Source organism: Electrophorus electricus, chromosome 16 (genome assembly GCF_041902795.1).
Source record: "Electrophorus electricus isolate QZ-2024a chromosome 16, ASM4190279v1, whole genome shotgun sequence".
Classification (NCBI taxonomy): Eukaryota; Metazoa; Chordata; class Actinopteri; order Gymnotiformes; family Gymnotidae; genus Electrophorus; species Electrophorus electricus.
Genome location: NC_137512.1, coordinates 17,450,081 through 17,464,886, shown reverse-complemented (window position 1 = coordinate 17,464,886; position 14,806 = coordinate 17,450,081). Strand labels below are relative to the sequence as shown.

At 37.6% G+C, this 14,806-nt stretch overlaps 3 protein-coding genes and 1 pseudogene across 11 annotated transcripts; 2 read left to right on the top strand and 2 right to left on the bottom strand.

Moving 5' to 3' along the window:
- The first annotated feature begins 72 nt into the window (after positions 1-72).
- Positions 73-2,610, top strand: LOC113586424 (patatin-like phospholipase domain-containing protein 2; annotated as a pseudogene). Its single transcript, XR_014117645.1, has 6 exons — positions 73-259; positions 570-802; positions 977-1,045; positions 1,266-1,475; positions 1,632-1,692; positions 1,806-2,610. The product of XR_014117645.1 is annotated as a patatin-like phospholipase domain-containing protein 2 (transcript).
- A 78-nt stretch (positions 2,611-2,688) lies between these two features.
- Positions 2,689-8,015, bottom strand: tdg.1 (thymine DNA glycosylase, tandem duplicate 1). 3 transcript variants are annotated; one of them, XM_027024572.3, is made up of 11 exons: positions 7,746-8,014; positions 6,781-6,849; positions 6,236-6,411; positions 5,550-5,866; positions 5,352-5,421; positions 5,101-5,236; positions 4,927-5,009; positions 4,745-4,839; positions 4,353-4,524; positions 4,057-4,194; positions 2,689-3,876 (listed from the first exon to the last, which is right to left on the bottom strand). In XM_027024572.3, the coding sequence occupies exons 2-11, from the start codon at positions 6,837-6,839 to the stop codon at positions 3,743-3,745; spliced, it is 1,380 nt and encodes a 459-aa protein (XP_026880373.2). In that variant the 5' UTR covers positions 6,840-6,849; positions 7,746-8,014; the 3' UTR covers positions 2,689-3,742. The 3 variants fall into 3 exon arrangements, with proteins under 3 accessions (XP_026880373.2, XP_026880372.2, XP_026880374.2); XM_027024571.3 differs by having other exon boundaries at positions 6,781-8,015; XM_027024573.3 differs by lacking the exon at positions 6,781-6,849 and having other exon boundaries at positions 7,746-8,013.
- Positions 8,016-8,343: 328 nt separating this feature from the next.
- Positions 8,344-12,857, bottom strand: tdg.2 (thymine DNA glycosylase, tandem duplicate 2). 4 transcript variants are annotated; one of them, XM_027024533.3, is made up of 11 exons: positions 12,740-12,857; positions 12,325-12,529; positions 11,749-11,927; positions 11,451-11,653; positions 11,215-11,284; positions 10,986-11,121; positions 10,625-10,707; positions 10,449-10,543; positions 10,156-10,327; positions 9,896-10,021; positions 8,344-9,591 (listed from the first exon to the last, which is right to left on the bottom strand). In XM_027024533.3, exons 2-11 carry the CDS (start codon positions 12,378-12,380, stop codon positions 9,467-9,469), a joined length of 1,245 nt encoding a protein of 414 aa, XP_026880334.2. In that variant the 5' UTR covers positions 12,381-12,529; positions 12,740-12,857; the 3' UTR covers positions 8,344-9,466. The 4 variants fall into 4 exon arrangements, with proteins under 4 accessions (XP_026880334.2, XP_026880333.2, XP_026880335.2 ...); XM_027024532.3 differs by having other exon boundaries at positions 12,325-12,397; XM_027024534.3 differs by having other exon boundaries at positions 12,325-12,385.
- Positions 12,858-13,221: 364 nt separating this feature from the next.
- Positions 13,222-14,526, top strand: uqcc6 (ubiquinol-cytochrome c reductase complex assembly factor 6). 3 transcript variants are annotated; one of them, XM_027024569.3, is made up of 3 exons: positions 13,222-13,246; positions 13,998-14,111; positions 14,210-14,526. In XM_027024569.3, the coding sequence occupies exons 2-3, from the start codon at positions 14,004-14,006 to the stop codon at positions 14,297-14,299; spliced, it is 198 nt and encodes a 65-aa protein (XP_026880370.1). In that variant the 5' UTR covers positions 13,222-13,246; positions 13,998-14,003; the 3' UTR covers positions 14,300-14,526. The 3 variants fall into 3 exon arrangements, with proteins under 3 accessions (XP_026880370.1, XP_026880369.1, XP_081555198.1); XM_027024568.3 differs by having other exon boundaries at positions 13,239-13,350; XM_081699072.1 differs by lacking the exon at positions 13,222-13,246 and adding an exon at positions 13,253-13,350 and having other exon boundaries at positions 13,961-14,111.
- Positions 14,527-14,806: the final 280 nt, after the last annotated feature.

Below are 14,806 nucleotides of genomic sequence, written 5' to 3'. Positions count from 1 at the left end.
CCTTATTTATAGTTTGTTTCTCTGAACTCGCCAAGTGTCAGGTGGCCTATCTTAGTGCAAGGCTTGAGAAACATGACTAACACAAATGAAGAATGGACTATCTCTTTTGTTGGCTGTGGTTTTTTGGGAGTCTATTCTTTGGGAGTTTATGGCTGTCTGTTGGAACGGACTTATGAACTGACTCGCAGAATGACAAAGATTTGCGGAGCTTCTTCAGGAGCCCTGATAGGAGCAATGATAGTCTGCCAAATGTCACCAGGTGAGAAATGATATTGGTGTTTCTTTTTTCTTCATGCTATTAAACTTTAATACAAGTCACTTGTTTGAATGATAAATGCAATTTATGAAACATTTCAATATGTGCAATTTTAGAAAGTTTGCAACTGGACAATGCATAGATATTTCATTCTATGAAATGGGCATGAAAATTCCAGGATTGTTTATTTGTAGTAGTTTCATAGTCTCTGTTGACTCATTTAGTTAATGATTTAAATGTCCCTCATGTTAAATGAATAGCAGGAAAGCAAATAACCATTCAACCATAAAATTGCCTTCTATTTTCTGTAAAGCAAAGTGCTGTAAACATCTGACGGAATTAGCCACAGAGGCTCGGAAGGGCATGCTGGGCTCTATGCATCCTTCCTTCAACCTGTTGAAGTTAACCAGGGACCTCATGGATAGGGAGCTGCCTGACAATACTCACCTCCTTGCCAGTGGGAGACTGTGTGTGTCACTAACACGCATTTCAGATGGGGAGAATGTGCTGGTGTCTGATTTTGCAAGCAAGAATGATCTCATCCAGGTGAACACATTGCTCTCTGAAGTTTTTGATAGGTGTGGATCTTTTCCAGATAAGAGCCTTGTATTTTTGGATAAGACACATACGGATCTTATTTCTTTAACATTAAAAATTAAGGCAAATTGCAGAATGCCTGCTCTCAGTTTAACTTGTAATTGTTTATCTTTCATTATCTAGGCCCTGATTTGTAGCTGGGTTTTTTTTCCCTTTTACTGTGGGGTGATCCCACCAAGTTATCACGGAACTGTAAGTAGCATATAATGAACAAAGTATTTCCATAGAATCTAGATAACAGCAACTTCCCAATCAGGGCATATATGGCCTGTAATCATAGCTTATTTTCTTTGACCTTTTTATTAATGAAAGTGAACCTGCAAACTCTGAGTGGACACTTTCCCCACACTTTCTATCCAATGATAACCATTGCCTTCTCCTTTGTCTCTGTTTTAATATGAACCTTTTTCAGCGCTATGTCGATGGAGCTCTGAGTAATAACCTGCCTTATTACAGCCTGAAGAACACCATCACTGTCTCTCCATTCTCTGGAGGAAGTGACATCTGCCCATATGACACCCCATTTTACTTCCATGAAGTATGACACAGCAATGTCTGCATCCATGTCACCTTTGCTAATACACACCGTGTCATCCAAGCTTTCTTCCCTCCAGAGCCTGAGGTACCTACAAATTACAAACAAATTCTTAAATTAAGTTGTTTATTGATATCATGATGTGCGTGGTAAAGCGATTAAAGTTCAAAATGTTGAGTGGGTTGTCAAATTGTTCTTTCTCTAACCGTTGAAATAAAACCTTCACAAAAGGTCTTCTTTTAGGTTATGGCAGAGATGTATCAAAATGGATACAAAGATGCTCTGAACTTTCTGAAAGAAAATGGTGGGCATTTATTTACATGAAGTAAAAATCTTATGGATATGTATTTGACTAAAGTCTGTTCCTATATTTTGTTTGCTGGAACACATAATACTTTTGGATTTCCTACTGCTTAGGACTGGATTTACCTATCACTGAGCTCATACCAAGTCAGAAACAGAACAACAGGGAACTCTAATTTTGTTTCAAATAACTATTTACTGGCAAACAGTATAAAAACATCAGTAAAGCCTATTGTCAGACTAGCACTTGTGCTCTTTTCTTAGTCTTCTGTGAGGCCAATATGTAGAAACATGGGTGGATACGTGAGCTATTTGTAGTGAAGTTGGTTACATTCATAATGATGGTGTGTTATCTGCCTATAGAGGTTATCTACTTCATGCTTCTAAGGTAAGCAGACTCATTTGTAACCATGAGTAAGTTACCAAACCATCATATAAGTTCTATAAGGCCATATGTTTCAAAATGGTCTTTTGAAACATATGCTTCAAATTGGTCAAATTAGAATTTTTGGTATAAAACTAGTAGTCTAAAATGTTTTTTGCCTTTCATAAATACATGAATATAATTATATGGTCAGAGGAAACAGAGGCTCTTAATCGAAGTGCCTCCTGTTAGGCGTTAACTGTGCTGGGCTATTATATTGACCATAAGAGTTGCTACGTGGATGCCAGACATAGCATGGCTGATGGAAGTGACCATACAGGTGATTGGATGGGTGTGGAAGGGACTGTGATCTAAAGGTTTGTAAACACAAAATTAAGATAAGTTGAAATGTATGAGGCTGACTGAACTTCTTAAGAAACCTGATTTGAAAAATCTATTTTCATTTTACTAATATTTCTGTCTCAACTCACAGGTGTATGATACTGATTCAGTGAGATTCCCTTTGTCTATCCTTTAATTGATCAGCATTTTTTAATAAAGATTTTTTAATCAGCTTCAGTAATTTGTCTGACATTCTAGAACAAGAAACAAATAAAGAATATTCCCAAGAAATACAGTCAATGCAATCAAATTTTAATAAACGGGGGAAAAAATGTAATCAAGTTTACAATAAGTAACAAAATAGCACCAATTGTGTTTGATATAACAGTAAAACCACATCATACTGTTTTGCAAATGTAGACTAGGAGTCATTAAGCGTTTTACAGTACTCAGAAAGGCCAAGTGGCTGTCTGACACTTGTTGAATTTGTAATTTGACCTCATTAGGTAAAAACAACTCTACAAATAAAAATACCTCCAGCCATCACATGATTGTATTAGAAGTTTTCTAAAAATGCACCTTGATATTAATGGTAGTAACCTTGTTGTGATTATAAAAGCAACATTGCTTTGATAATTTCATCTATGCTACTTGTTCATTTATACTATATCTTTCTGTGTAAAAAGGGGGGAAAAAGATGGAATGGTGTGATACATACATGGCTTCTAGGTAGAGTAATCAGTTCAAATATTCCACCACCCGTCCCCCTAAAAAACTACTTCCAAACAAGTCAAATTACATACAGACTTTACAAAAAAATCAAGTGTCAATCCCTGATATTACACATAAAGCATAAAAACAATCAACAGTGCTTATGTCATACACTACAGAATGAGAACAAAAATGTTTTGGACAAGCAAGTAGTAACAAAACAAATAAACAAAAAAAAGTTACATATAAAACACTACTTCCTAAAATGACCATTTTAAATTTGTCACAAAAAAAATCTTCTTGCATGAAGTGTGAAAAGTCTTCAGTTGAAGCACTGAGGTACAATTTCTTTATAAGGGAGCAGCAATTCATTTCTCCTTGTAGCTCAAGTAACCATGTCCGTAGTTCAAACCATTGCTGGCATACTTTTCCGCAGAGCAAGTTATGCACATAGCATCCATAGCTGTTTTATACCTAATGTAAGAGTTCATAATAAATCAGCAAGAGGTCACTGGTATCCTTGAAGACTCCTGAACTGGAAGAAGCTGCTGATGGGCACTGTATAAGAGCAGTGGATGAACACAGATGTTTTCCCTATAAGGCTGCATGTAAAGTCCCTTAACAAGGTTCCTGGTCACACGGCCCCAGCCTGAGCTTGTGAAGAGCTGCCGATGTCCGGAATCCCATCAGCGAAGGACTCGTTCATCCACTGCCCATCTGGAAGCTGGCCCACTGCATTTGAATTCCTTGGCTCTTTCTCCGCTGTTTCTGGGATCACAGAAAGACCAAGCCTTTACTTGGCAGACCTGCTACTACTCACCTAACTTTATTCTTTAGCAACCTCTTGCTGGCTAGGATTGCTGCATCAAATGGGACACTAGAGTACTTAGAAAACACTAGCATGGTCATCCAGTGAAACACATTCAGTAACAAGAAGCTGCTGCAAACCTGTGTCTCCAGAAGAAAAGGCACAGTGGCCATTACTCTGGCCTTCCTCTTGTCCAGGTTCCCCATATGCTCCTCCATAGGCCGCTTCATAGCCAGGATCATACTGCTCCTCCTTGATGGCCATTCTCTTTGCATCCTCTGCAAAAAGAAACAGTAGACTATGTATGCAGCATAGCATATCAGATCACCTTATCCAGCACAGGCTTCATATGAACGTTATCACACATATAATAAAGGATGGAATCCAGTGAATGAGTAAAGAACACTCCAGAAGTGATCAAAACCCAGTTACTTACCTTTAGCCATGCCGAGATCGAAGGAATAATTGACTTCTTCCACCTCCTGGTTTCTGACCTCTCCTTTCAGCTGGTCTCTGAGCTCTCGTAGCTTGATATAGAAGTGTACTTTGTCCTGAGCACGAGGGAACTGTGCACAGCGGGCACTTGAGGATGGCATCAGGTACAGTGCCTGAAGAACCACAGCGAGGAAGGCACAGAATGAGTAGTTATTATAGGAGCAAATTTCCCCACACCTAAAATAAGTCCATGCCTAGACTAAAAGTAATTTCCAAAGGTGATCCAGAATATACACTGCGATTTATTAATCCATGTCTGTGAAACTGGCAAAAGTTAGAATTTGCAAAATGATTTGTTTACATTTCTAAGATACTCATGTATCAAGATCCTACCGTGTCTGATTCAGGAATCTTGATAGGCTGTAAGCCAAACTCCAGAGTTTTGGGCTTTTTCCCAAATATCTCTCTACAGAACATTTCATAAATACCTAGAGTAAAAAGAAAGGGAATGTTGCAATTGTATTTCTCCTCATCACAAGCACCTGTAAAATATTTAGTAGTAATCAGATACTTACATTTTCCATTAAAAACTGCTATAAGAGGTTTGAACTTCATTATCTTTTCCACTAAAATTTTGCCACCCTCTCGAAGCTCTTTACTATATTGGAAGTAAAAGAGAAATTGTTAAATGCTTTCTAAACCACTTTTTCATAACATGTATGAAATGCACAGATAAACAGAAGTCACACCTTGACAGATCTTTGCTTCCTGGTGTTGCTCTGGCCACCATATTGGTGAAACCAATGCCATATTTCTCAGGAAGAGATTGGTCATCCATATGGTTCAGTAGTTTCTCAGTGAATCCAGACAGGAACAGACACTTCCCTGGTAGAAGAACAACACTCCAATAAAATGACGAATGGTCAAAGACAATAACAAATGCACAAAAAGATAACTGAAAGACTTTCAGATTAACCAACAAGTACTACTTAAAACTTACAAAAATGGTTCCCAGGTCCAGGGAACCACCTTCCAATGTAGGCCGCCATCAAACCTGGATTGATTCCGATCTTTATAGAGGAAATATATGGCAAAAAGACAAAGCCACCCAAATATTTAAAAGAGCAGGCAGACAAATTAGACCAGGCCTTTATTTCACCACATTAAAATGTCTCACAAAGAAATTAGATATATTTACAATCAAATAGTCCAAGTTGAAGGTAAGGATGTCTGGCAGAGTCTTTTTCATAACTTCCTCCTCAGTCATGCCCTTGAAGCGATCCACTTTCCGCTTAACTTTCTTGAAGGCCTCATCAATCTTCTCTTGTGTTCCTTCAGCCAGCTGGCCTTCTTTGGCCCCCTTGGCCTTCTTAGGCTTTGGGCCTGGTTTAGCTTTTGGGCCTGGTTTAGCCTTGGGCTCTGGTTTAGCCTTGGGCTCTGGTTTAGCCTTGGGCTCTGGTTTAGCCTTGGGCTCTTTGCTTGCTGATCTGGCCCTCTTCCCTTTAGCTTTGGGTACTAATAATAAATATTTGTATTCTCTCAAAATCCAAATATAATCATGCAACCATTCAACCACTTCTTCAAAAAGAATAAATCAATAATAAAATTATATGTGAAAAGTTATTCTGTGCTGTGGAACCAAGATCTCTCAAAACTAACATATATAATAATAAAAAGAAACAACTGTCCAGTATCAAAGATGACAGCCAAGACATGAATTGTCATCTTATTATATAGAACAGTTTATACAAAAGTGGTTGTGCCAATACATTATAACAAACACCATCCTGCACACACTAAACACTATAATAAACAATATAATACCATTTTATAAACAGTACTAACTAAACAAAAAATGGAAATTATTGGAGAGCTAGAAAGTACCTTGCTGGGGAGCAGCAAGTTCCAGCTCTAGAGGAGTCTGTTCCTGGGCAGGCATTTGTACCATGAGCCCTTCCCCTTGCTCTTTAGGTCTCTCCATGAACTGGGCAGCAATACCATTAGCCATATGAGAATACTGTGCCTGGAGGGCCTGAAGGTGCTGCTGTGCTGACTGAACCCTAAGAAAAAACAAAACAGAAAAACCAGTCACCATATATTCATCCATGAAACGTTGTTCTCTGTGGGCATGTTTTAAAAATATAGAGTTCAAGATATGAACCAGTTAGTTAAAGCTTTAAATGTAAATTATATACTAATGAACTTAACTAACATAAATACGATCCTATTAAAATAAAAAAACAAAGCCAATTGTGTAAGCGGTCATTTTCAAGTTAGTGCGGGCAAGAAGTTAATATTTTCCACTTATCATAGGCTGGTTAGTAACATTCAAGAGATTTTGCAGTTGCGCGGTGCTCAATCGGTTTAAGAACCGTGGATAGGAACAAATTTATTCCTGGCGCCATTTGATGACAAAGGGGGAGACTCACCAGTGTTGGATATAATCCGAAGGGACATGAGGCAAAGATCCGTAATTCCTTTCATCCATCTTTAGGGGACTTAGTGATAAACCAACATTCATATATATTCGTTTAAACAGTTCTATTATTAGTGGTTGCTTGGTCAAAGAATGTTTCTAACCAGTCCTCTTGCTCAGCAGGTGAAGTTGTCTAGCCTGCTTGCTAGTTAATTGGCATATCGATAAAAAGTTAACTTTAACGGTTATGATGGCAATATATATAATTATGAAAGTGATATAATGTAGCTAGCACTACCACCCAGAAAGAAATTTACCACATGCAGCAACACAGTCTGTAAATTAAATAACAAAAGTTATTTTACCTCGACTTGGAGCAAGTTACAATTTATCTCGTCAGACGTAGGATAGACAGCTAGGTTAGCTGGGCAACTACCCCGCTGACAACTCACGGATAATAGCTAGCTAGCTACCAGCTTACTATTACTACTCTATCGTCTTAGTTTTAAAATATCATTGATTTATTGCATTTAAGTATTATTCATATCAAAGATCCCTAATAACACTATCAGGCAGAATAACAAGTCCGAGTGTGCTAAGATAGGAAGAAACATCTTTATTTTGATTAGACATCTAGCTAACGGCTAACCTCAGATTTAACCACTTTAAGTGCAGGTTAGCTAGCAACCTACCTACCTAGGTTAGTTAACTGGCTACTGAAATTCTCTGAGCTGATTTTAGATGAACGTGATCAGGTAGCTATCATATCAAACGCTAGCTAGCGTTAGTCAAGAAAATTCATAGCTAAATGAATGTCAGCTGTCTCAGGTTCCTAATTCTGCCCCCAATAGCTAGCTAGCTAGGCGACACTAGGTTAACTAGCTAGCTGAACATTGATGTAAAATATCCATCTAGGAGTAGATGATAGCAACATTTATAACATGTATTACAGTGCATAGTGGCAAAAATAATACATACCGTTGTAATCTGAACAGAAAACGATACCGATCCAGTGAAAGGTTTTCCTCCTAAAACAAATCCCGATGAAGGCAACAAAGAACTATACAGTAGAGTCAGTTTGGCACTGGAGCAGACCAACAAAGGACCTCGGGGGACGTCCGGGAACGAGTACCTCTCCAAAGGATTACTGAGTTTGTCCTGCGCGTTTAAACGGCAATAATCTCAATAATCATTGCTTTCTTTTTTAACAACAAACATATGTTTGTTGTCGTTGTTGTTCAGACGGGTCCACGGTGACCTTTCCTAGTGTACACTCTCCTTTAACATTTAAATGTTTCAGAGATCTTTTTCTATTGGTTATGTGCTTGACGAAAAGTAGCTTCCTTTTCAAGACACTTCTTAGTTTTTATATATATATATATATATATATATATATATATATATATAAACAGCGTGTCGATCACAAATTAAAGTGAGTATAATTTAAATCAGTTTAGTGATTTAATGTTTAGGACACTTATTCTTGATTTAGATCGTTGCATCGCCACAATCATATGAATACAGCTAAAAGCCTTACATTATGGAACCTGAGGAAAAACTGGGAATGACAAGCTGCATGAGTCAAACGTTTTATTTGTACATTTAACAGCCCAGCTTATTATTATTTAATCAAATTTAATCAAACAGACTTGGAGCAACTCTTTTCCTTAATATGCTTAGAAATTGTACATTTCATCTAATGCCCAAGTAATTACACTATAAATAGTATGTACAGTATCAGGTTGATAGACATCTGTACATGTAAAACACTGCAGAAAACCAATTCTCAAAGCATTTACATCAAATTCCCATGTAAATGCAGAGTATCAAAGAATTTAACCCAGGGTTCTTACACTTAAGTTGCATAGGTCCACATCACTGCATGGTTTAATTATTGCCTGTGTAACAAGGGTAACTGATTCATTATAGCATGGATGCAATGGAATATGAACCTGTGCTGTACACAGGTGACTTGAAGAGTTTGAAGTCAGTAAACAGTTCTGAGATTCAGAGCTCTCATGTCCAAGTGTTATTTCTCCATACAGAAAGACAGCATGAAAACAGCATGTTAACATATTCACCTCATTCTTTATGAGCTGAAATCCTATGCTTGAATATGGAAAGCTCCTATACACTATGCAGTCATGTGACCCTAAAAAAGTGTAGTTCAAGCCCTCCTTTAAACTTTTTTTTTTTTTGTAGTCTTTGAACATGACAATACAGTGCAAATAAGAGTATTAAATACATAATACCAAACAACTGAGGTAACAGTAAAAAATCTTAAATAAGCATCAAGACATATGATTAGGTACAGTGGATTATAGTCCAAGTAGACCCAACCATGCATTAAGGTCTTACATGACCTGAAGTGTAAACATATATATAGGCCAAAATCCTGAGATTGTTTTGGGAAGCATAAACAATGTATCTTTGTCTGCTGTAACAGAGATCCAGGGTTTTTTAACCACGTTGTCCACAGATCGGAAGAGGAAGATGATGTTTAACCTACAGCATGCTATGTTCTATTTAAAATCACATAGGCATTCATAATTCATAACAGACATTAACAGAAAAATGACACTGGCCTTGTTAAACATCTGTGATCAGAGTTATACAAAGCAAAGAAACATGATGAAATGCCAAGATTATATATGTGGTCTTGAAAGGTAAAAGTGATTTCCTTTGAGCAGTCAGTGATATCAACATGTCTCATCATTGTGAGCCCACCCAATGTCTGGGATCTGGTCTGCAAATGGCTGCATCGTCCAAGTCAGGTTAGACTTAACATGTTCAGATGCTGAGGAATGTTCTGAATTTGTAGCACCTGTAACAAGACAGTAATAAAAACATAATAAGCAATGTCATATCAATGAGCTGTGAATTTTTTTTTCTTCAAGAGTCATTCATTCATTACAAGATGACATTATCAATGCATTTACCCTGCTCATGATACTTGATTTTGGTTTCACTGAGCTTTGTGCTAACCAAGAGCGCAGACATTTTACACTTCAGTGTCTTCAAATCTACTTTCAGCACAACTGAGATTGTATCACGGATGGAACTAATACAGGAGGAGAAGCACTGAACACCTTCTGTTTGCATGGAGATAGAGTAGGTTGTACACATACCTGGATGGTGATCATCTCCATCGTTAGCAGGACAGAAGCTGCAGGCCTGCTGTGTCCTGCTAGCCGAGCATTGCTCATAAGAAGGATCATGATGTTCTTCTTTGATGGTTATCCTTTTAGCATCCTCTGTAATGAGAACACAAGAAACTTAATTTGTTGGCCACTGAGTCGGCCCCTAAATAAGATTTAGACTTTGTACTTCTGAAGCAATATTTTAAAAGGAAGGAATGCTCATGTCTGTGAGACAGTCAGTGTATTACCCTTGGCCATGGCCAAATCGAACATGTATTGGGTCTCCTGAATCTCATGGTTGGGCAGCAAACCTTTGAGCTGGTTCCTGAGCTCCTTCAGCTTAATATAGAAATGAACCTTGTCCTGAGCACGAGGGAACTGAGCACAGCGTGGACTGGAGGATGGCATTAGGTAACATACCTGTAGGAATACACAAAAATATATAAGTATATTTTTTATATATAATTAAATATATATTTCATGATATTTAATGTTTGCAAGGCCACTAGCAATGTAAAACTGTGAGGTCTCTAGGTCATACTGTTTCGGTGTCTGGAACTTTGTAGGGCTGTAGTCCAAACTCTACGTTCTTGGGTTTCACTCCAAAAATCTCTTTACAGAATATTTCATAAATGCCTGAAATGAAAATGATTTCTTCACATATGATAAATAAACTATAAGGTTTAAATAAGACATTTAAAGGTAAACTTGTCTTACATTTCCCATTGAAGGCTGCAATTCGTGGCTTGTATTTCTGTAGTTTTTCCATAAGTTGTCGGCCTCCTTCTCGAATCTCTTTACTGAGATAAAAAGATAGCTGGCCTTAATCATTATTTTTGTTCACTTTAAACCATTTCTCAGCATCTCTCTTGAAACTACAAGTTTTCTTATTGTAAAAATATCATATTGCATATATTTGAGCCATAGGACCAGTTTCCCAAGCTAGACTTGCCTGAGACTTGAATAAAAAGAATTTCCAAAATAAACGTATTCTAGACTATACTTAACCCATGTATGGGAAACCAGCACTTGATATAATACCACGGATGGATAACTTGGACTTATATTTTTCCCTTACTTTGAGAGGTCTTTGCTCCCAGGTGTAGTCCTCTCTACCATATTAGTGAAGCCAATGCTATACTTTTCTGGCAGAGTCTGATCGTGCATATGGTTCAGTTGCTCATCTGTGAGCCCAGATAAGAACAGGCACTTCCCTATGAGATGGTATATGCACTAATTAGCAACAGCAAACAAACGCAATAAACAAAATAATATTAGAGGACCAAGTAGAGCACAATGCTACATACAAAAATGGTTTCCTGGATTTGGGTAATGCCGTCCTTTGTATGCTGACAACAATCCCGGGTTTATGCCAATCTGCAAAAACCCGTGACATAAGAACAATTGGATCTAATAACACCTGGCAAAATAGACTAACTATAAATGACACAATACTACATGCTCTAAACACTGATGAATGTACATTCACCAATGAAGCATTATTTTCACCAAAGAAGCATTCTATGAGACATTTGACACTCACTATCAGAATGTCCAGATTATAGGTGATGATGTCTGGCAGCTTTTTGGCCATGACCTCTTCCACTGACATGCCATTAAACCTGTCCAGGGTTCTTTTGGGTTTTTTGGCAGCATCTTCTGCATTTGTCTGTTCTTTCTCCTCTTCAGCCTTCTGTCTGGGTGGTCGTCCTCGCTTCTTCCCTTTTTCGTGAGTGGATGCAAGAGCTACAGAGCGCATACAAAAGACTAATTGACATTATTAATCAGAGAAAATGTACTGGTTACGGTTCACTGATTCAGGGGCAGGTCTGAAACAGCACCTGTAGGCTGGACAGTTAGCTGATGGGCGTGATGAACTTGAACTGGATATCGATCTTTATGGACAGCCAATTCATTTATGACTCTGTCCTGTCTGGGCTCCTGCTGGTAATGAAGAGCATTAACCATTGGGCTGTACTGAAGAACGGACTCTGGTTGAAACTGCTGAGTGGACTGGTACCTGGGAAGACAATAAGAGAGAGAGAGAGAGAGAGAGAGAGAGAGAGAGAGAGAGAGAGAGAGAGAGAGAGAGAGAGAGAGAGAGAGAGAGAGAAAATTGCCATCAATCCTGCCAGTTCAGAAAATGGTGTTCATGTGTGCACCAAAGTTCCATAGAAAATATTAACTTTAATGGGATGGCCACACATATATTGTGTGGTGGATAAAATGTTTTAAGATAAGGGACCTGCGGGCAATCTCCATCTCCTCATGAAGATTCTAGATGAAAACAGATTTCTGATAATCTATATTTCAACACAGGGTTACAAAATGTGCACAATGTCATGTACTTGTAAGAAATTATGTTGAAAGAAAGCTCTATAGACCCTGCAACCCTGAAGCAGTTTGGGTTTACTCACCAATGCTGAAAATACTCCATGGGAATCGTCTGAGATTCATACTGCTTTTCTTCCATCTTAACTGGTGGAATTACTTCAATAGATTGATATTCACGTAGATGTTACTAACATTTTTGTGTTGGTAAGCCTCCTTCCTTTGGAGTTATGTTTACATAACCTAACGCTACATATCTAATTTTCTTTTGCAACACAGATCAACTTCTCTCTAAATACAAAGAGAATGGTTTTGTGCATATGAACAGACCTTGCAAAATGCGTCGATCACTTAGCTAAGGTTAGCTAGCTAGCTACCATTTATACCATTTATAATCTATTATATTGCTAGCTGGCTAGCCCGCTAAATCAAGGACCACAGCATAAGACCATCACGTTTTATGTTCATATCAGAGAGAATCCAAAATCAGAATAGACTCACCTGTCAGAAATACCCTTAGACTTTCGTGAACAGTAGATTCTAGCAAAACAATTGAGAAAGAAAATGGTTTAGCTTCACCTGGCTTCACTAGAATACATGTATCAGTAAGACAAAGCCAGCGTCTATAGACTCGTCAATATAAAAGTCTTTATTCAGTTTGTGATTGAATCTGGCACATAAGCACTGCCAGACTTTGTTGTGAATATGACAAATATCCAGATTGTAATGTGAATATTATTTGAATATTACTTAATTTGTATACATGCTCGTGAACTAAAATAAATAATACGTCTTTATGAGCCTGCATTTTTAAAATTTCTTTCTGAATATCGTTTTATGTGTATTGGTATGTGAAATCAATAAATTGTTTTGAATTTTTTTTTTTTATGGAGAAATTTATATTTACAAGCATATAAATGCTTCCCCACTCTTGGCAGTGGAACAGACCGTTTTCCACGAGTGATTTCATTGGTTAGACAAGAACGGCGTGGACTTTGGACAAACAAGGTGCGTTCAGCGTTTCTGAATAAGTTCTCACTAGCTAGCTAAATTGTTGTTGGAAGTGTTACGATGTAGGAGTACGCTGTTTTTCATCCTAACGATTTAAAAAGGTTGGAGCATGCTTCTTTTCGTGATATTACGTCAACCCGATATTGTTATTGTTGTATTCGAACGGCCTAATACTGGATTGAAGTACGGCTAATGTTTGTAACTAGCTAGGTTAGCTAACCCTAAGTAACGTTATAGGACTGTTCGTATGAACTCCGGTGAATGTCATCCCATATACATTTTATGCTAGTAGCAAGATATTGTTTTGCAAGCTGTACACAGCATAGCTGTCTTACAATATGTAAATGTATCCCAGGCATATATGCAATAATTTGGATGTTCGCTAATATCCCATTTTAATCGCATATTAATATATTTGCCTTTTCAATAATTGTGCAGATTACGTGTTTGAGACCAGAAAAGCATTAGCTAACCTGGCTATATAGCTAATATGATATGGAAAGGTAGCTAGTGTTAGCTACCTAACCTACGGTCCGTAAATCAGTAATTTATACAAATGTTATCATTCATCAAGTTTTTTCATTCTTCGTACAGCATGACGATAACGCGATGCTGTAAATATTTTTTTAATTAAAGAAATCGGAATACGTAATTTTAATGTAAGGAAGAGCAGTGGTAACAGGTATTAACTCTTAACTATTGTTTGCCCAGGTTCTAAAACATCTGCCTATTTGTCTGTCATCTGTAGTCTAACATGCCTGCCGGTGTGTCTTGGCCAAGGTACCTGAAAATGTTAGGTGCCAGTGTGTTATCCATGTTTGCCGGTGCCGAGGTCGTTCATCAGTATTACCGCCCGGATTTGGTAGGATTTCAGAATAGTGCTGCATTTGATCTCTCTTGCATATTTTGATGATTAATCTGAGTTGTTGTTTTTATATAATCTGAGTGTAATTTCTATAGACCATTCCAGAGATTCCCCCCAAACCTGGAGAACTGCAGACAGAACTTCTTGGATTGAAAGCAAAACACGAAGCCTCAGAGAAACATTGATATCATTTTTCTTCTTCTTCTTCTTCTTCTTCTTCTTCTTCTTCTTCTTCTTCTTCTTCTTCTTCTTCTTCTTCTTCTCTCTCTCTCTCTCTCTCTCTCTCTCTCTCTCTCTCTCTCTCTCTCTCCCCTCTTGATCTCTTATTTATATATTACACACAAATACAATGTTGCAAATATTTTTCAACTTTTGATTGCTTATTTGTGAATAAAGTTATTCTTACTCTGTTGATTGTCTTAATGTTTTTTTTTTCTTTTTTTCGTGTGTATGAATGTATGTGTATATATAAATTGCACACACAAGATTCTACATAGTTCGTTCATCAGATGGGCAGACAAAATACTTCTGAATTTCTAGTGGGTGAAACCCTAAAACCTATCTCCTAGAACTTGAAAAGCACTTTGCTTGTCCAGGTAATGAAGGACCTTTGTTGGAATTGTCCTGTTTCTCTGGAAACCTTGTGTACTACACCACAGTCTTTATTACTTCTAAAACTTTAACCACAGTAC